At 33.6% G+C, this 21,828-nt stretch overlaps 1 protein-coding gene across 2 annotated transcripts in view; it reads right to left on the minus strand.

Annotated features, from left to right (window-relative positions):
* LOC128165283 (lymphocyte-specific helicase-like) overlaps nt 1-12,026 on the minus strand; it is a 28,644-nt gene extending 16,618 nt beyond the window's left edge. Inside the window, exons 1-6 of one of the 2 annotated variants that reach the window (XM_052829671.1) lie at nt 11,924-12,026; nt 9,502-9,625; nt 8,549-8,683; nt 8,038-8,205; nt 4,010-4,106; nt 681-739 (exon numbers count right to left, since the gene is read on the minus strand). In XM_052829671.1, the coding sequence (XP_052685631.1) occupies nt 681-739; nt 4,010-4,106; nt 8,038-8,205; nt 8,549-8,683; nt 9,502-9,625; nt 11,924-11,952 (612 nt within the window). In that variant the 5' untranslated portion in view covers nt 11,953-12,026. The remainder of the gene's footprint in view (nt 1-680; nt 740-4,009; nt 4,107-8,037; nt 8,206-8,548; nt 8,684-9,501; nt 9,626-11,923) is intronic. The other variant, XM_052829681.1, reaches the window with a different exon arrangement.
* Nucleotides 12,027-21,828: the final 9,802 nt, after the last annotated feature.

Below are 21,828 nucleotides of genomic sequence, written 5' to 3' on the forward strand. Positions count from 1 at the left end.
AAGACTAAAATTTTACCCCATTTTTTCAAGCCATGATTCTTGATTCCAAGGGAGTCTTGACTGCCGATATATTGTGAACATTAATATGGCTGGTCCTTTTACCATGCCAAAGGAGTGTACGAAGTTCGATAAACATTTTTGCGATGGTTTTCTTTTTATAAAGAAGTGCCAGGGACAGGCAATTTTTCTTCATTATAAGTGAAACTTGTTATATACTTGTTTCCTATCATATGGCGGGTTCTATGGTATCGCGATATTTCTGTTTAGGTATAGTAGCACGCGCTCAAATTGACATGACGTCGGAATATTTTTAGACATAGAAAACAGACACACGCTGAACATCACTGAGGTATATGTAAGGAAACTCACAATAACATTAGTTTCTGGAAATATTTTTGCATTGATAGATTTTTTGACAAAATTATTTAACTACCACGATATCATAGGACATGCTCATATCTCTCAGGTTTACAACATGTAATAGTCGGAGGGAATAAACACCACTTTGCTGTAACCGTCAAATTATTATAAGCGGGTTCGCTATAACCATGTTTTACTGTATATACATACACACATGGTAGCATTGCTATAATACCTTTGAAACAAGTTGCGTGAGAGGGTAAAAATGTTTGAAATTTTGTGAGTTTACAACGCTAATAAAATGTTTTAGAAAGGATTACCTTAGCATCAGAAGATTCCATGCCCTCTTTCCTTTTTCTTCCTTTACCAATTTTTTTTTCTGCAATGCAAGTTTTGATTATAAACACATCAGATAACTAACTATGCTAACATATCTTCGACCAAAAGAATAAACAAGAGGACTGTGGGCCACATCGCTCACCTAAGTGACACCGGCTTTATATGGGCGTTCAAAGGATATTGTGCCATATGGCCCCTTGGTAGATTAACAAAAAATAAATATTTGAATTTTACACTTATTTTTTCATATACTCAATCTTTGACATATTTATCTTTATGAAATTCCATTTTTACCGAAAATAAGATCATATGCAATATATATAACTAAATTTTCAGTACTGATTCACTGTTAACTTTCAGTTCCCTTTATTCCCCCCCCCCCCCCCCCCATCACTTTACAAAGCAATAAAAATACATGAGAGCATATAGGTACACTTTTTACCTCAACTACTTACTAGTTATTGAACCAGTATTTTATTTTTCAAAAATTCCTATATGTAAAAAAGGAACATTGTACCCCAATGCACTCAATTCCTCAAATTAAAAACATTCAAAAAATATAATTGGTGTTCTCCTTTATAAACAATTACCTGGGGTGAATTCATATGACGTTTCATAAATGATGAAAAAACTGATAAATGTTGTCACATGATATCTTAAAGAGCTATAATTCTTATCAATGTATTGACAGGCATGTTGCTCTATTGTACTAAGGTCCCCTCATTATTTTCATCTTTATAAAAAAAAAAACAAATGGCTTCAAAGATGATTTCCCACAGCAATAATTTTAAAGAACAACGATAATGCTTTAATCCTTATATTAATAATGTGTCAGAACTATGGAAAGTGTTTAAAAGATGTCATTTTTATTTACTTGTGTTTGAAAAACTATCAAAATTGTGTAGATTTAAAATAATTCATCGTATAAGAAGGGGCACCAGAAAGTAGTTACAACATATCATCCTTTTAATTTTTCTGTACATGTATTAAATGATTAAAGCAAGAAATTTCTAATGATCAATCATAGAATTATAAACAAGATACAAAGCTTTGTTTTTGTTCACATGAGTTTATTACATTCAACTTAAGATTTTCAACTCTGTTTAAAACATAGCATTTTGAGCAAAGCTCTGAATCTTGCTTATAACTCAAAGCTTAACTCAGTGACTCAGATACGGTTAGTAAATAGAAAATTTTAAACAACTGAAACAAAGGAAAAATGCACTAAAACAAAGAAAGAGACAATTTATTTTTCATCATATATATACCTATATATTTTTAGAAGTGAAAATAACATCCGTTTAGACTGAAAATGCTGAGTGTCTTAACAAAACATGTTGCATTAATCAACCAAATTACGTAGAGATTGACCAGAATTACCAATAGAATGTATACTATTTTAAAATATGTTATTAGTGTATCAGATTTTGCTCTTTTTGCACAGGTAAACAATCAGCTGACTCATTTACCGAAGTCTTTGTTTTATTTGATACATAAAATTCCAAAATACAGGCGATAGTTCCCCTCAAGTTAAAAAGCATAATGAAAATCAAAGGCCGGAACGGCCACAAAGGCGTCGAACTGACTTTTTCTTTTATATAGAATGATATCAATAATTTGAATTTCTGTTAATTTAATAGTTGTATATCAAATAATTTTAGACATAGAATAGAGAAGTATATGAATTATGTTTTGTGCTGCTTTAAAAACAAAAATAAGTTTATTTTCTAATAAAATAGGTATTGGTGCTTTTACAATTCAATAACTCATTATGGTTACAAAATTCGAAGAAATTTCAAAGTTTAAAAATAAATTATTTTCTTTAAACAATTTTCACAGGTTCGTGATTTGAATACATTAACAGTATGTCCCTAATTATAATAATAAAACATACTTTTATTTATTTCAATTCCCGTTTGACACAAGATTCCCTATGGTACTGTTGTTTACAAACAAATCCACAACACGTGCTATCTAAAATGCTCGACCAGATCAACTTTATTTTTAGCAACAAAATCACTAGCTACGTTTATCGCTTACATTTATTTTGGAGACCGTGCCCGATAACAAATAAATTTACATCGCAAATTTTATTTCTATCGGGCATGCTCTCCAATTAAAATGTAAGCGATAAACTAAAATAATATTTAGTGAATGTTTACACCTGATTGTATTCATCCGCCATTTCTTGATTAAGCAAATTTATACTTATGCAATGAGTTGTCAATAACAAGGTAGGCAAAGTTTGTTTTTTTGTACACAAATTACCGGTAGTTTAATAAATGGAATAAAAATCTTGTAATACGCTTAATACTTTAAGGAACTTATTTCTTATACGCATTTAAAAAGCGGTGCAGAGCATGAATTTGGACGATTGCCAATCCAGACGATCGCTAGAAGGCTGTCGAGCATTAGCTCGACGCCTTAATAAAACGAAAATCAAAACAAGCTAAAACCACAGTCACGAGTGAAAATTTTAACACATTGAAATATTAAACTTCAATTTACTTCACAAAATCGGCACAAATATATTTTCCATGTTTCAAATATTCTCTTTGCACGTAAACTGTAGCACAACAAGCAAAGTCATCTTTGTTAATTTGACCCATTTATCATGCGTCCAACAAAGCTACTTCAAACAAAGAACCTGGTTTTCATTATATAAAATACTGAACCTGAAGTTATAAAACTGATTGGCTTCACTATTTGATATTTTCGTAAATTACTCAAATTTGAGAAACAATAAGCCCATAATTTTTGCAATTTATATTTTCCTTTCCATAAGGATTATTTATGCTAAATAATGTTGAATTTGACTCAGTCGTTCTTGAGAAGAAGGTTTTTAAAAATGCACCCCCCTTTTTTCACATTTTCAAGGTTTTCTCCAATTGAATGAAGATTGGTCTTTCATTACTGCAATTTATATTCACCATACCATGAGGATGCTTTGTGCAAAATTTGGTTGAAATTGGCCGAGTTTTCTTAGAGAAGAAGTTCAAAATGTGAAATGTTTACAGATGGACAGATAGATTGACAAAACGACAGACGGAAGACTGACAAACTGTGATCAGAAACGCTCACTTGAGCTTCGGATCAGGTAAGCGAAAAAAGTTGATAGTTATTCATTATCTTTGGAAACAATCACTAAACTTACACAAAATCAAACACCAAAATAAATTGACAACAAAGGAATTTGGTGTTTTCAATGATTTATCAAATGTGCTTTACATAATAACTTCTGGATCTTACAGCAATTCATATGTAAGAAATTTTTTAAACCATTTGATTATGACTTGATGATAAAGATCACCTTGAGAGGATGACGGAGAGCTGTACATGGAGGTCTTGGTTCTGTGTGATCGCCTTTCATCTGTTGAGTTCTTCTGATCTGAAGTCTCTGCTTGAGTCTAAAAAAAAAAGAACAACTCTAAATATTTCCTTACCCATATATATTCGCACCTGCTGTTACGGCCACCTTTAATCAGTGGCCACTCACCATGAGCGACCAGTTTTGAATCCCACCCGTTTAGTTTTTCACTATATTTAAACTCATTTAAGCGACATAATGTCTAACGTGGCCAGTGTTTTAAGGTCCCGTGCTTTCAACATGCCTGTTTTCAATGACCATTTTTGCATTTCAAAGCAATTTCAACAAGAGGCCCATGGGCTACATCGCTCACCTGAGGACCAATAGGTATGATAAAATCAGCTCAATGGAGTCATAATACAAACTATCTGGACAATATACAATAATTCATGTAAATCCTGTATAAATAAAATCCATTTTCCCCTGGATATTCTTATGTTTATAATCATTAGTCCCTTTTCTAACAGGATGATTTTATAATAGTTATATCATGTGTTGAGTATTGCAGTTCTCAAAAAGATCCCTAACAATAATTTATATATGGGATATAAACGTACAGTAAACTCTCAACCTTCTCGTGAGGCCAAAGAATTGTCCTGGGGCCAAAGTCTTAACAATTATAAAGAATCATCTGGCTGATTAGTTTCTGAGAAGATTTTTAAAGATTTACCCTATAAATTCCTTTGTTAAACTTTGACCCCCCCACCATTGTGGCCCCACCCTACCCCTGGGGATCATTATTTTCACAACTTTGAATCAACACTACCTGAGGATGCTTTCACACAAGTTCCAGCTTTCCTGGCTGATTAGTTTCTGAGAAGAAGATTTTTAAAGATGACCCTGTTTATTCCTAATATGTAAAACATCGACCTCCCATTGTGGCCCAAACTTACCCCCAGGGGTCATGCTTTTCACAAAATTGAATCTACACTAACTGAGGATGCTTCCACACAAGTTTTAGCTTTCCTGGCTTATTAGTTTCTGAGAAGAAGATTTTTAAAGATTTACTGTATATAATCATATGTTTAACTTCAATCCCCCATTGTGGCCCCAACCTACCCCTAGGGGTCATGATTTTCACAACTTTGAATCTTCACTACATGAGGATGCTTCCACACAAGTTCCAGCTTTGCCTTCGAATTAGTTACTGAGAAGAAGATTTTTAAAGATTTACTGTATATATTCCTATGTTAAACTTCGATCCCCCATTGTGGCCCAACCCTACCCCCGGGGGTCATGATTTTTACAACTTTGAATTTACACTACCTGAGGATGCATCCACACAAGTGTCAGCTTTCCTGGCTGATTAGTTTCTGAGAAGAAGATTTTTAAAGATTAACTGTGTATATTCCTATGTAAAACGTCGATCTCCCATTGTGGCCCAAACCTACCCCCGGGGGTCATGATTTTCACAAATTTGAATCTTCACTACATAAGGATGCATCCACACAAGTGTCAGCTTTCCTGGCCAATTAGTTTCTGAGAAGAAGTTTTTTAAAGATTTACTTTTTATATTCATATGTTAAACTTCGACCCTCCATTGTGGCCCCACCCTATCCCCAGGGGTCATGATTTTCACATTCTCTAATCTACACTACCTGAGGATGCTTCCACACAAGTTTCAGCTTTCCTGGCCGATTAGTTTCCGAGAAGAGGATTTCTAAAGATTTACTCTATATATTCATTTGTTAAACTTCGACCCCCCATTGTGGCCCCATTCTCAGGTGAGCTAAAAAGGTTAAGTTTACAATTCAATAAGTTGGTTTCTGGAAGAACAGATTTTGAAAATTTTCGTAATAAATATTGACAATTTTTTTACTTTTTAAAGCGCTAAGCATAGCTCAGCCCTTTATTGTCGTTAGACTTCAACTTCTGGTGCATCGAATAACCGCCCCCTATAAGCAAAAGTATACATCATTTAAACTGGTTAGGGAACCAGTTTCAGGGGTTTATGCACATAACTGCACGGGCTATTGTGAATCTAATTTATGGGTTATTGTGAAATTAATGTACGGGGCTTACATACATCATTGCAGGGACTGTCATGCAGTGATGAGGAAATATAGTGCGTATACAGAGGCTGAAATGCTATATACATATATCTGTTATATACATACAGAAGCTGGGTTAGCGCTTTTCAGTACTATCAGTACTTTGATTTAATCTTTAGCTTTTAAGATCTGTGTACAAACATAGAATTGTTAGCAAATCTCTGTATCTTGCTTATAATTCGAAGCAAACACTCAAAAATGGTTAGTAAATAGAAATTGTTAACAATTAAACACAAGAAACATGCACTACATGTATAACAAATAAAGAACACAATTTATTTTTTCGAAATGAATCATATGTATACATGTATATACCTACATATTTCCGTAAGCGATATCAAACTCTATTTAAACTGAATAAACTAGAGAAAATGCCGAGCATCTCAACAAAAACCTATTGCATTAATCTACCATTACGCAAAAAATAATGCTGAATTACCGATAGAATGAATTGTATTTCAGTACTCCTACATCAGATTTTGCTTAATTTGCGCAGGTAAACAGTTAACGTAACTGTTTGATTTACCGAAGTCTCTGTTTGATTTGATACGTAAAAAGCACGAAATACAGACAACAGTTTCCAGGTTACAAAGCATAAATAATGAAAACGGAACGAAAATCAGAACAAGCTAACATCAACGTCATGTGTGAAAACTGTCAACGCATTGAAATATTTAGCCTCAATTTACTTCACAAAATCGGCACCAATATATTTTTCATGTTTCAAAAATTTCCCTTCATACGCGAACTGTTGCACAACAAGCAAATTCATCATAGTCAGATCGACCCTTTTTCGTATAATGTCATGGCTGCTTTAAACAAAGAACCTCGTTTTAGAAGTATGGAATACGAGTCTTGGTAAAATGGGTAAGCAAAACCGGGCCGTGGCAAAATAAAAGCCGGGGCAGATCGGCAATCGTCAATTCCAAATACGCATTATTTTGCAGCAATATTTACAGTAAATACAAATATACTGGTCCATCAAATATCCTGAAATTTTAATGAGATTGGCAGATTAATAACTGCTTATCTTTTGTTTTGCCCAGGCAAAGTCTTGTCTACCCATTTTACCGGATGCCGAATCCGAGGCTATTAAACTGATTGAAACACGCCTTTCCTTTATTATTATTTTCGTAATAACTCAGATTTGAAACAGAATTAGACCTTAATTTTTGCAATTTATATTTTCCTTCCCATAAGGATAATTTATGCTAAACTATGTTGAATTGGAATCAGTAGTTCTTGAGAAGAAGATTTTTAAAAATGCACCCCCCTTTTTCTACAGTTTCAAGGTTTTCTCCGCTTTGAATACAGATCGTACTTTTATTTCTGCAATTTATATTCGCCCTCCCATAAGGATGCTTTGTGCCAAATTTGGTTGAAATTGGATAAGCGGTTTTAGAGAAGAAGTTCAAAATGTAAATAGTTTACAGATGGACGGACAGACAGACGGACGGACGGACGGACGGACGGACGGACGGACGACGGACAAAAAGTGATCAGAATAGCTCACTTGAGCTTTCAGCTCAGGTGAGCTAAAAACTGTTTTGGTTGTTTTGTTCTATGTAAAAAATACTTGTAAAACTCTTTTCATGATTCTTTCACAACTTCTTTAATTATTACATTAATTACAATGATTTATTATTGAATATGATCAAGCAAGGGAAGATAACTCGATAACTCTTTGCCCTGCCCTAAGGGCTCCTATGGGGCAAGTGTCATGAAATTTAAAATTCATGTTTCCCTTACTCCAAAGATGCATCAAACAACATTTGAAAGAAATTGGCCATGTAGTTAATAAGAAGTTGAAAATAATTAATTGTTAATACATGCACAACAGCAGACAAAGGCCAATTGTAAAAGGTCACCAGAGTGACTCAGGTGACCTAAAAATCCCACAAAATCCATCATTTTACCTACCTTCTTTGCCATTTTTTTAGCAAGACGTTCTCTCCTTTTTTGGTCTTCTTGCTTTTGTCTTTCCATCCTTTTTATTAAGTATTGGGTATACACTGTACTCTTGTTCAGCAGAAGCTGAAGTTTGTTGTACCGAAGTTCTCGATCTGCATTGTCAAGTTGATCCCATATCTGGATAGATACACATTGTTTGTTATAAATACACAAAACAACCATATTAATGTAGATTAACAATAAATTGCCAGGAATATATATATACGCATAAATTCGAAAGTTGCACATCTCGCAGATTTTGAAATCTCACTTTTATTTTTCAGACATGTAAAAAAAAAAAACTCTGATAAAACTTTGTCATTTGCGATTTTATATTCTCTCAATTTGATGCAAAATGATTGAATCGTGGAATTAAATACTCACATAATAATATAAGAAATCTACTGTACACAAAATCATTATGCGAAGAGAGAGAGAGATAAAGAGAGACACACTTGTAATACAGCACATTTTAATTTACCTTCTGTTGTTCTTCTTTAAATTTCCCTTCTTCTTTCTTTCCCTCATTTTCCAAGTTTTCCTCTTCCTTTAGCATATCAGTTGTGACCACACCCTCACAAGAGTCTTCTTTGCTTTCCTCAACATCTTCAACTTTCTTTAAAGAATTAAATCATTTCCAGAAAAAGTCTCTTCTTTTGTAATACCCATTGAAATAATATTAATGATTTCAATAGAACAGAAAGCTGTTTTTAGGCCAAAATAAAAAATATTTTTGTTTCCCCTACTGCGGCAAACCCAATTAAATCCTGCCAACTGATTTTTTTTTACCACATTGAATAGACTGAGATAATTTTTTTTTAAAACAGAAACACCTGAGCAACAACAGACATAATATCAGCTTTATGGAGTCAAGTAAGTTGTTTTTTGACATTGTTTACAAATTGTGTCCTACTTTCGTATTTTTACCCTTGCGTATTATTTATTTGCCATAATGGTATAAATGTCAAAGTGTGTAGAGCAGATACGATGCCCCTGTGATTGATACAAAGTTTACATATTTAAATTTAAAATTAACAATATTAAATTGTGAATTTGATTCCATTAGTACAAGTATAACAATTGTTTACAATTGGTCATGTTTTTTTAGTTTTGTAATTAATAAAAGTATTGATTGATATTTTCATTTTTAATTTTAACTTACAATTTATTATCAATTCTGCCCTGGCGGGAAAAAAAATTTACCTACCTACCTACCCAACTTCAAAATTTAGGGTCGGGTTAGGGGTAACAGAGATATTTTTAATGATAGCCTTATTAGAAAAAAAAAAATACACATGTGAAAAGCTTTCTTTTTGCAAATGCCAATCTGACAGTTTTTAAAGAGTTATGACTGGGCCTTACATATCTGGGATGATTAAGCAGTTGTTTAGTCTGATACATTCAAATAGCTTTAATCCATATTATAGTCTTTACCTCCAGATCATTTTCAGGAACTCCTTTGGAATGATCGTCTTCAATAATTTTTGCTACTTCTTTGGGCTCTTCAGCCTCAACACTTGGGATCTGAGGGGAAATATTTCCCGACATCTTTGTCCTGCTATTAACATACAAAAGAAATTCAAATGATCAATTACAATTCAAGTGTTAGTTCATTATCCTTGATATTGGCAGGCAGGATTTGATGAAATTATCTCATGGCAAGATCCAGTGCTCAAAGTTACAAGTTAAAAGATCTCATTGCATGACTTGGGATCGAAATTTAGATTTTGTATGCAAGGAATAAGCAATAAGAACTTAGAAGTAAAATATGTAACAACTAATTCTGTTTTTGAGATTGTATTTCTACAAATTTAAAAGATAAAATAGGGAAAACCAGGGTAATTTCGAACACCAGTCAATTTTGATCAAATTAGTACAACCCAACACAATGATTCGCAAGTATGATGTTTCTAGAATTAGAGAAAAACACTCCACAAATTGTTTTTCTTATTAAATTATTTGATCAGAATAATGTTTTCTTTCTGAAATTCCAGTCTTAATAATTCTTGCTTTCACGTCAGCAAATACAAGAGAGGCAAATCTTACCATTAATATTATGTACATAATAATTTCTCCCAAATGATACTTAAGAAATAATGTATGAGTTTTCCTGAATGTTGCAAAATAACCTCCGAGGTCGAGAAATTTTGTTCTGAAATATAAAACCGAGGCGTATGATGAGGCTTTGATATTTCAAAACAACATATCAAGACCGAGGTGGTTATCCTGCAACATTCATGATTACAAGATCGAACTTTATTTCTATTCTACTAGCAGCCCAGTATTTCTACAAATCGTTTCTCCTATAGAGAGACCTTCATTTGGACGGCTGTTCCGTGTTACCCCAACGGTTTTGTTAGTAATGTTTACATGTGTATCGATCAAAGGAATCACATGCAGATGACAGAATTTTTCTTTGGATTTTTAACACTCTTCACTTATTTATAAAATATTTTTGAATCATATTCCTGAGTCTGAGAATTCGTATTATACAAATGTGCGCATTTCAAATAGAGATTAGAAACTACTTGCTATGCAAAATAACATATCGTTGATTTTAGCGAGCGCAGCGAGCTCTAAGAACCAGTGTGCGCAGGAAAAAGAACGAGCTAAACCTACTGTTCATCAAACAAAATTTTTTGTCTACGTCCCATAATGCTCTCTAATGTTTTCAGCCGTGGTGCTATGCCAAAAATGGCCGACTTTTAACTCGTAATTTACAGTGATTTAAAGTTTGAAGACACGTTTTGAGTACCGCATATGCTTTGGCGAGACTCAAAAGATTTGTTACATGCTTCCATACCTCCGTATTGAGTCGAGAAACGTAAACAAAGACGAACAAAGTCATGGATGACGTCACAGTGCACTCGCGCTATATTTCCCGCGATAAATTTAGAGGTGGATCAAACATCTGTAATGCGTGTACTAGCTATTTCAGTATAGACTGCGATACCTGCCTCATTGACGTATGATTTGTTTTTAATCTTTTTTAATATAGAGATTGTATGTATATATATTAGCAAGAGCCATACTTTACTGTCATATCGATCCATTTTTAAGCTAATTGTGCATGCATGAGTAGGTAGGAAATAAACAATAGGACATTTTGAAATAAAAAGAAAAAATAAACAGTTTAAAAAAATTATGTAGATATTGCATTAAATTGAAAAGTGGGAAATTACACACCTACAAACAGGTACCGGTCTCTCTTTCTCTCTCTCTCTCTGGGAAGGGGGTTGCACTGTATGTATCATAACCATTAAATTTAGTACCTTTGGCATACTTATTGTAGAGAAATACTCTCTCAAAAAATTTTTGACGTTCGTTGATACCTAAATAAAAGTATATATAAGTTGACAATGATGCAAGGTATGTGCAATTCTTGCTGCGCCCGCCAGAACGGTAGCACCGTAAAACATATTAAAATAAATATTATTCGAGAAAATCAACTCCCGTTATATAGTACTTCAGTTATTTGATTTAATCACAATTTCACAAAGAAGGGAGGCAACTCTCCATTATTTACATAAGCTTCAAAACAGAAGTTGAGAAAATTGCAATGCATGACGATGCCACATACTCCGTTTTCGGAGTCCGTCCAAACTGATAATTACTGTTCACGACTTTTAGGCCTAATCAACACATAATTAAACGATGCGATCATGTGCGAAACGTCTCGAGAAATGTCTCGAGGCAAAACGTCTTAGCGCGGACGGTTTTTTAGGGGCGAACTCTGTAGCTTACCTCGTTGGTCAGATCCAAATATTTTCTATATATATATTTTCTAAATATATATATATATATATATTCAGTGTAAACAATCATCAAAATCTTTCTCTAATACAATTTTACGTACATGATCTTGGCTGTCAGCTGTTCTTCCATTACCAACCTCGACTATTTATAGGCTGTATGTTCCCGCCACAAAATCGCTGTGGTGTCAAGTCAAGTCGTACAAAGACCAACTCGTATGCAGGTCATCTCATATAACCAAATAGAAAATCCTATAGGATTGTCATTTTTCCTGTAGGGGAATCGTTTCTTCTATATGAATTATCATTTTCCTATGGAATATTAATTTTTAAAGGTAAATATCTCTACTTTCAGGTGAAATACACTAAAAACAAAAATGGCTACATACTCTCTAAACAACGACCTATCATTTGGTATATATGGATTTTTCCGAAACTGCATCTTAAGCGGGTGCAAAAATGCCACCTTGGCACTGGCATAATCAGTAACGTTAATCATCCAGCACTGTGTTACAATTAAAACTAACTATTTATCAACAATTTTAGCTTAAAAATACCTTGTTTATGAGTTGACTTTCATTTTCTGCATACGATATCGATATTTTGTAAAGATATGAAAAGATTCTAAGAAAAAATCCTAGAGGAATAATATTTTGTACAGGAGAATGGTAGGAATTTGATTCAGACAGGTAGCTTTCCTATAGGAAATTAAGTTCTCCAATCGGATTTTATCAGATCATGTCACGATCTTTTATTCCGATAAGAAATTTCAAATTAAATTAGGAATTTATTTTTGAAAGATAAATATCTCACCTGACAGGTGAGATAAAATGATAACAAAAGTGGTTGTAAACTCTTTAAGCAACAGTCTTTCATATAGGTGTCTTCCCACTTAGCTAAAATTCTGAATTTTCTAATGGTGACTGATTTTAGAAAAGTGGGAATGGTGCACAGGTAAGGGTGTAAAAGAACAAAGGAGATTAATTACAGGTGAATTATAGTCTGGTCAGTTATTGGCCTTAGGTAAATTTTTAATTAAATAAAATAAATATCAGATATAAATTTTCAAGATTGTGTATTGTGTTTGAAATAAAAAAAAAATTAATTAAATACATGTCATAAAAGTAAATTTTAATTATTAACAAAAGGCCCATGGGCCACATCGCTCACCTGAGGAACAATATGTATGATAAAATCAGTTTAATGGAGTCATAATACAAACTATCTGGACAATGTACAATAATACATGCAGATCCTGTATAAATAAAATCCATTTTTCCCCCTGGATATTCTTATGTTTATAATCATTAGTCCATTTTCAAACAGGATGATTTTATAGTCATACCACATGTGAGTATTGCAGTTCTCAAAAAGATCCTTAACAATTGTTTATATATGGGATATAAACCTACTTCAAACTCGGAACCTTCTTGTGAGGCCGAAGAATTGTCTTGGGGCCAAAGTCTTAAAGGGTACCTGCAGCCCAGCCGATGTGAAACATATGTTAAAGAGTTTATTTACCAAAATATAATGCAAAAAACCGCATCGAAATCGGTGCAAAAATAACAGAGTTACGCCTCTTCAAAGTGGCTATTTTTACCTGCTTTGGGAAATCTAATCAAGAGAAAACAGAATTAGGCGATAACGAGGCTTCAGCGGAAGTGACGTCACGAGGTCAACAGGAGGGAAATTTCCTTACAAAACTATACAAATTAAATTCGATTTTTCAGCCAAAATGATTGATATAGGTCTGATGTTTTGACTTATCTTGTTATTTTAAGTATTGTAGATCTAGAAATTTGTATCCGTTATTATTTTATTACAATCAGATTTCTTTTTAAAGGATTTTAAAATTTGTTATTCCTGTCGCCTTTTTACCGATGAATACGATATCTTAAAACGCTTACATGGGCAAATTTATGTTCATTAATCATTTTTTGATTACATAATATCCTTTCACACACGGGTGATCCGAGACAATGACACAGGTAGACAGGTAAACTAACGAAGCCACTGCTCCAGACACACGTGTATCTGGGGTATGTATACACAAGGTACACGAGTCTGGTGAACAAAAAGAGGGTTTCACACCTCTAGACGGGTAAATTGATTTGTGTATAATTAGCTACTGAATTGTTAAAAGATAAAATAGAAAAATAAATTAGACTGTGTAAAATCAAGCATTCGTCAGCTAAAACAAGTGTATAGTCCGTCAATCAGTGATTAAAGAATCATGCATGATACTATTAAATAGTAAAACTAATGTTCGAAGTAAATGCCTTTATTGTTACTTATCTAATCACTTAAATAATGACTAAATTTTCAATTGAGCAATTGAAACCTTTTTTATGTGATCAAGTAATTATTTCGGAAGTAATTACGTTGGTCTTTATAATTCCTTATCTAATAAAGTGCAACTTTTTTTCGAGCGCTGTGGCCAGCAATTAAACGCTTTATAACTCCGTATAGCTTAAATTGTAATACTGGGTACGAATCATTATGAAATCTGAATAAACTGTAACATTTTGACAAAGGATGTAAATAAATGTAAAATTAAATTCCATTAGAATACGAGACAGACTAAATCATGCAGCCATCTTGGACTTTCGCCTTGATCCGTTTATAATCCCGTGTTTGTTTGTTAAAGAATGCAGAATATTTTGATTGTTATTGGTCCGATATCAATATTATTGAATAATCGGGCGACATCATTTGTAATTTTATGTCTTATACGAGGAATAGACCCCGAGTTACCTTTTACGAAATATCATTTATTTATGTATTATCAATATTATTAATCAGTTAATAATGTCACTGAGAAATCATTCGAAAGAATGACAATATTAACAAAACATGTTTCTTATATCAATAATGCTTTGATTAATTGTCATTTTGCTACATATGTTGTGCATTTATATGTAAAATGTTACACATTTGACGAAATTCATGAAGCGAACAATTGTCCGAATTCGGCATTTTTGTTCGATGAAATACGGGTTAAACTCAAACAACAGTATAATTAATCATCCAGGGTTGATAAGGAAATAAAACAACATAAAAAAATGTTCATATATCGATAAAACAATGCAAGAAAACGAACAGTTTTCATACGATATTCCTGTTTCTCATACAGCGGTGTTGACCCCGTGACGTCACAGTTCATCTCGCGCCAAATCGGCCTGATTCAAAACTCGTTCAGGTGTGAAATCGGGTTTTCCCCAAATATCTCGAAAACTACTAATGCGATCGCTGTAAAATTTTCAGGATGATGTTTTTACACACTGATCTCCATTATATCAAAAATTGACCGGCACTGCAGGTACCCTTTAACAATTATAAAGAATCATCTGGATGATTAGTTTTTGAGAAGAAGATTTTTAAAGATTTACTCTATATGTTCCTATGTAAAACTTTAACACCCCCCCCCCGATGTGGCCCCACCCAACCCCCAGGGATCATGATTTTCACAACTTTGAATCTACACTACCTGAGGATGCTTCCACGCAAGTTTCAGCTTTGCTGGCTGATAAGTTTCTGAGAAGAAGATTTTTAAAGATTTACTTTATATATTCCTATGTAAAACTTTGACCCCCCCCCCCCATTGTGGCCCCACCCTACCCCTGGGGATCCTGATTTTCACAACTTTGAATCTACACTACCTGAGGATGCTTCCACACAAGTTTCGGCTTTGCTGGCCCATTAGTTTCTGAGAAGAAGAATTTTAGAGATTTACTCTATATATTCATTTGTTAAACTTTGACCCCCCCCCCAATGTGGCCCCACTTTACCCCCGGGGATCATGATTTTCACAACTTTGAATTTACACTACCTGAGGATGCTTCCACAAAAGTTTCAGCTTTGCTGGCTGATTAGTTTCTGAGAAACTATGTAAAACTTTGACCCCCCATATGGCCCCACCCTACCCCTGGGGATCATGATTTTCACAATTTTAAATCTACACTACCAGAGAATGCTTCCACGCAAGTTTCAGCTTTTTTTGGCTGATTAGTGTCTGAGAAGAAGATTTTTAAAGATTTACTCTATATATTCCTATGTAAAACCCACCATTGTGGCCCCACTTTACCCCCAGGGATCATGATTTTCACAACTTTAAATCTACACTACCTGAGAATGCTTCCACACAAGTTTCAGCTTTCCTGGTCTTATGGTTCGTGAGAAGAAGACTTTTGAAAATTTCTCGAAAATTTTCATAAATTCCTAATTATCTATCTTTGCAAATAGGCGTGGTCCTTAATTTTCACAACTTTGAATCCCCTTAGGCTAAGGATGCTTTGTGCCAAGTTTGGTTGAAATTGGCCCAGTGGTTCTTGAGAAGATGTTGAAAATGTAAAAAGTTTACAGACAGACAGACAGACGGACGACAGACAAAATGTGATCAGAATAGCTCACTTGAGCTTTCAGTTCAGGTGAGCTAAAAAGGGTTTGTCCTATGATTGATCTTACGTAAACAAAGAAGATGGGTGAATAAGGCGTGTAAAATGCCCATATGAGGAATGATTAGATACTGCAAAATTAAAATATCATTTAATCTGATATTTTTTTTTTTTACAAATAATTAAAAACGGTGTATATTTAACGTAACATCGGTTTGTAACCCTTAAATATTTTTAATATACTTGAAGTAGGTTGATTTAAACTGGGGTATGCGTGTCAAAACCTCCAAATAGTGTCATTTTTATAACTTCAATGCGTTTTATGGAGTGGGTCTGAGCTCCATATTTTTGTCATAGACTAAATGCGGTTTAATGGAATTTAAACTGATTTTAATCAACAAAATGTGGAGAGATTACCAACTATACTTTAAAAATGTTATTTTACAAAATGTTGAACGTTTCTGAAAAATAATACAAGTACGTAGATTTGTGGCCAACATCTCATATAGTATTTAAATAATGCAGTTTGTTGCGAATGAAATGGCTCAGTGGTTAGAAGCACCAGGCATTAGGTAACTTTAAAGAACATGGCTTTTTAGGTTGTGGGTTCGATACCACTAAACCTTTAATACGTTTTTTGAAATATTTCAAACTGAATAGAGTTAGAAATTACCCTTTTGTAAACTTGTATTAAAACATATCAAATATATTTAATTGAAAAAATGTTAAATTTGAAATTGTATTTTACGACTAAACCGAATGGGCAGTTGCGCCATCTTATTCCCCCATCTTCTTTTATTTAAAATTATATACTCAATATTCATCCTTTTGAGTGATGAGAAGGAAAACAGACATAGTTGCATTAAAAAGGTATGGTCACAATTTTGGTCAAATTTGATTTTTCCATTTTTAGCTCACCGAGACGAAGTCAGGGGGAGCTTATGCTATTCCCCCGGCGTCGGTGTCCGGACCTGGTTAAAGTTTTTGTTGCAGGTCCTGTATCTAAGTTATTACTTGTACTATCTTCACCAAACTTGCATGGATGATGCATCTGGACCTACTTATGGACTTGAAAGACTTGCATTCTAAATCTGAATCCTGAATTTTAGATGCTGGAAGAGGTTAAGGTTTTTGGAGCAGGTTAAATTTTTTTGTGCAGGTGCCAATATCTCAGTTACTACTGGTCCTAACTTCACCATACTTGCATGGATGGTGGGACTTAGATACTGATGCACCAGACAGGCTGGAATGCTGAATCTAAGCCATAGGTTTCGGATGCTGAAGGAAGTTAAGGTTTCTAGAGCTGGTTAAAGTTTTTGGAGCAGGTGCCCTCTGATGTATATATCTTAGTTATTACTGGTCCTAGCGTCCCCAAACTTGCAAGGATGGTGGGACTTAGATACTGATGCACCAGACAGGCTTGAATGCTGAATCTGAGCCATAGGTTTCGGATGCTGCAGGAGGTTAAGGTTTTTGGAGCAGGTTAAAGTTTTTTTGAGCAGGTGCCCTCCCATGATTATATCTTAGTTACTACTGGTCCCAACTTCACCAAACTAGCATGGATTGTGTATCTTATGATACTGATGCACTAGACAGGATTGAATGCTGAATCTGAGCGTAAACTGTTTCAAACCGTTTTATATCTTATAAAACTTATAAATATTGAATTCATTGCTTATAATTTAATTTTTTTTACTCTTCATTGTAGATAAAAACGGTCATTTGACCTCTAAAATGATGTAAAATTGAACAAAATTCAAACGTAACGTCAGGCGTATTGATACGTTTTTGACATTAGTCTTACTATGACGTAGGCAACATCCTTTATACGAAAAAATAATTTTTTAACCAATCAGAAAGCGCGTTACAACCAGAATTAGATTATTCGCTTTTGATTTGTTGATTCGTAAAAGTGACGTAAATAACTCTTCATGACTCCAAAACAAGGTGACGTCATAATATGCAATCAACAACAGGCGCACAATGCAAATGTTCTATTCAAATACATTATATAATAATACAAGTTTGAAAAGGCATAGTTTCTAACTATATTCAGTTTTTAATATATTTAACAAACAATAAGAAAAAATATTGCCTTAAATTTTTGTGGTATTGAACCAACAACATAAAAACCCTAGTTATATAAGGTTAGCTTATGTCTGGTGCTCTAACCACTGAGACATTTCAGACACAACAAAATAGGCGGTTTAAATACTGTGTGTGAATTTGGTCACAAGTTTACGGACTTGTATTACTTTTTCAAAACGTTCAATTGTTGGGATACAAAATGATATTTTCAATGTATAGTGTGTCATCCCTCCAAGTTTTTGTTGTTTGATATTGGTTTGTTTTCCATAAGACCTTATTCAGACTATGAGAAAAATATGGAGCACAGACCCACTCTATAAAAGAAAATGCCTTGAAGTTCTAAAAAATGACACTATTTGGAGGTTTTGATATGTATACCCCTGTTAGAGTCAACATATTCCAAGTATTGAACACATTTAAGGGTTACAAATTGATATTTTAAATACATAATGTTTTGAATAAACTTTTTTTTTAAATATCAGATTTATTGATATTTTAATTTTTTCTTTTCATTATCCACAGGGACATCGTATTCGCTCTACATTTTATGACATATATATAAATAATACAAAATATATCATTTAATATGTAATACATGTATTTATATATATGTCATAGAGAGTACAGCGGATACGATGTCCCTGTGATCCCATCTCTTTTATCCTTAAAAAGCTGTTTTCGTTCCTGTGAGTTTTTCCAAGTGAAAAATGATAATAAGTCAATGAAGATATCTTGAATAGTATTCCTTTCATCTATTTCAAATGTTTTATCTTTCACAGGAATTAAATTGTCTAATAAATATGATAGAAACAATCACTTGGTACAGACTATGGAAGCAGATGAGAAAATGACTTATTAACAGGCACTATGAATAACGAAGATACAAAAGATGAACTATATTGATGTCATTGTTAGAAATTATTTATTGCAGTATTTTTTGTTCAGTAATAAATAACTGTCAATTTCCCAGCTACACAATTGATATATTTATATATATGTATCTTGTACACAGTTCATATTATATGAAAATACATTAATAACACTCTTCAATACCATTAAAGCAGTCCAAGCTTCTTCTTCTTCTTCTTCTTTTTCTTCAGTGGGATTAACAGTAATTCGGAAGTCATCTTAGATACATAAATATTCGAATCATAAAGAATCAGTTGAACATTAAACTAACTTAAAATAAATATGCAGCCTAGCTTCTGCTTATTAGAAACAACTTTATGCAATTGAACATCACTTTTCACATTTTTGATAATAAAGTTGCCTCCATATATATATGATTTAACAATAGCAGCAATGAAGGGGGACACCTGTGAACCTGCTTTTATTGTACAACTCTAATGCAATACACATTGAACACTATACAATCTTAACCATAATTTTGCATATATGAAATCTATAGCACTGGCACAAAATATGGAACATAATTATCATACAATGGATACACTGATAAACATGGAACACTTCCACAGAAACATAAATGATATCCTTTATGGAGGAAAAGAAATGAAAAAACGAGAAGGAGACATGAACCAATAGGGACTTCATACCAAGTACAAAAACGCTTATGTAAAAACTGAACATGAATTATCACCATGTTTCAATGATTACGAAAAATTAAACCATGATGTCATGCAAATAATGCTATTTTAATGTTTATGGCAATCTTCTGCACATAGACTGAAATCAACAGACCACAGGATCTGTTATAATACATGTAAAAGTTAATTCAACAAAGAAAAGAATGTGGTATCTAAATGTAAGTTATGGCCCTTCCCCAAGTATTTACATCACAAAATGGAAATTTGATGTTGTTTCTTTGATAAAATAAATCTATATTTATCATTAAAACAATAGGCCTTAACGTTCACCTGAAAACCATATCTGTCGAGGAATCTCATTTAATTAAGTTTTATTCTGGAGTAAAAAGTAATGAGGATCACCCCTCTGCCTGAAATCTTTCAAAAAGGACTATGAAACCTAAAATTTGGGCAGAAAACCTTAAGATCATAATAGAGTCACAAGTAATAGCTTTCCAAAAAGCTTGCCTGACTAAACAAAATTATTCAATGGAAGCATGCATGTATCAATTAGGCTAACTTATCAGAAATGAATTTTAATTTTCGCTGCTGATCATAAATTTATAAATGGAACGTGCAAATTTAAGACGAAATGTTAGTCTTTTCTTCGATCTAGAACATGTACATATATATCACTTGAAATTCATTCATTTTATTAATTCAATTTTTTAGGAATGCACACATATCATATAAGTGCATGTAAGCTTGAAAGCTGGAGAGTAAATAGTCGTTTTTTCAAATTGTATTTGTTATATTAATTGCAAAATCAACTGAAAGGCATTTTTTTAAACTTCTAACGTCATGAAATATGAGAGGGTATACAAACACGTATTGTTTTTAATGTGTGTGGGCAGCTTCATCAAAATCATCTTGACAAGCAATTAAAAAAGGGTGAATTCTCAAATTCAAGAAAAAACCCTAACTGTAACTTTAATTCAATTAGAACTCCTTATTTGCAGTTTCATTATTGCATGCTCCTACAAAAGTGGAAGGGGGGGGGCAAATCCATGATATTTCCATTTATCCTATAAAGTTAAGAAAAGTGCCAGCTGTCAAAAAAGAGGGGAGGGGGAAACAGCCTCCCTCACCCCAACCCCGATGCTACGTGCCTGTGATGTAAACACATGGTGTGCTCTGGGGTATTTGCATGATCCCAACGGACTCGTCAACTAATCGGCGCGCAAAAACTATGAATGAGACATTTAGGCGCGAAATCCTGCTTTACCGTTCACGCAACGAATGAATTCATCCATGGGGGGGGGGGGGGTTAAATGAATTTTTTGACATTTGTTTTGTAACAGCTACATACATGTATATCATACTTTGGATCGGATGTTTTGGAAGAAATCTATCGAATTAAGAAAGACACTTGATTAGTAATTGTTAAATGTAGTAATGTACATTTAGTAAGACACGCGAGTTATGTTCCCTTTTCAAGATTAATGAAATCGCCCAACTGAACGAAAATCGGGTCACACCCCGCTTTGGCGATTTAGTTCCTCCAGTAAACATTCCAGCTGTATAAATATATATTTGTTTTAATCCAAACTGATGACTCTCTTGTAATAATGAAAATCCAACACCAATTATTACTTACATTGTACCGTATAAGACAATATGTTACAACTTGTTGCGATGACCCCTCCCCCTTTTTCACCGTTCAAATATGGTGGAATGCTGATCTATTTTTAAATCAGGATTACACACGTGCTCTTCATGGTGACCGTCCCTTTTACTTGAAAACTCTTGCTCGCTGTTGTTATTACATGCCATAAAACATTTTCATCAATTATGAACGTAAATGCTGACATCTTAAACATGCATCGGTTAATCTTTTTTGTGAAATATCATGATATTGCTTGTTCCATTGTCTGCACTGTTTCGGAGATTGCAACTTTTAAACCTTAGATATGCCTGACGTCATGACGTCAGGCAATGACC

This window comes from Crassostrea angulata, chromosome 1 (assembly GCF_025612915.1).
Source record: "Crassostrea angulata isolate pt1a10 chromosome 1, ASM2561291v2, whole genome shotgun sequence".
In the NCBI taxonomy this organism is placed as follows: domain Eukaryota; kingdom Metazoa; phylum Mollusca; class Bivalvia; order Ostreida; family Ostreidae; genus Magallana; species Magallana angulata.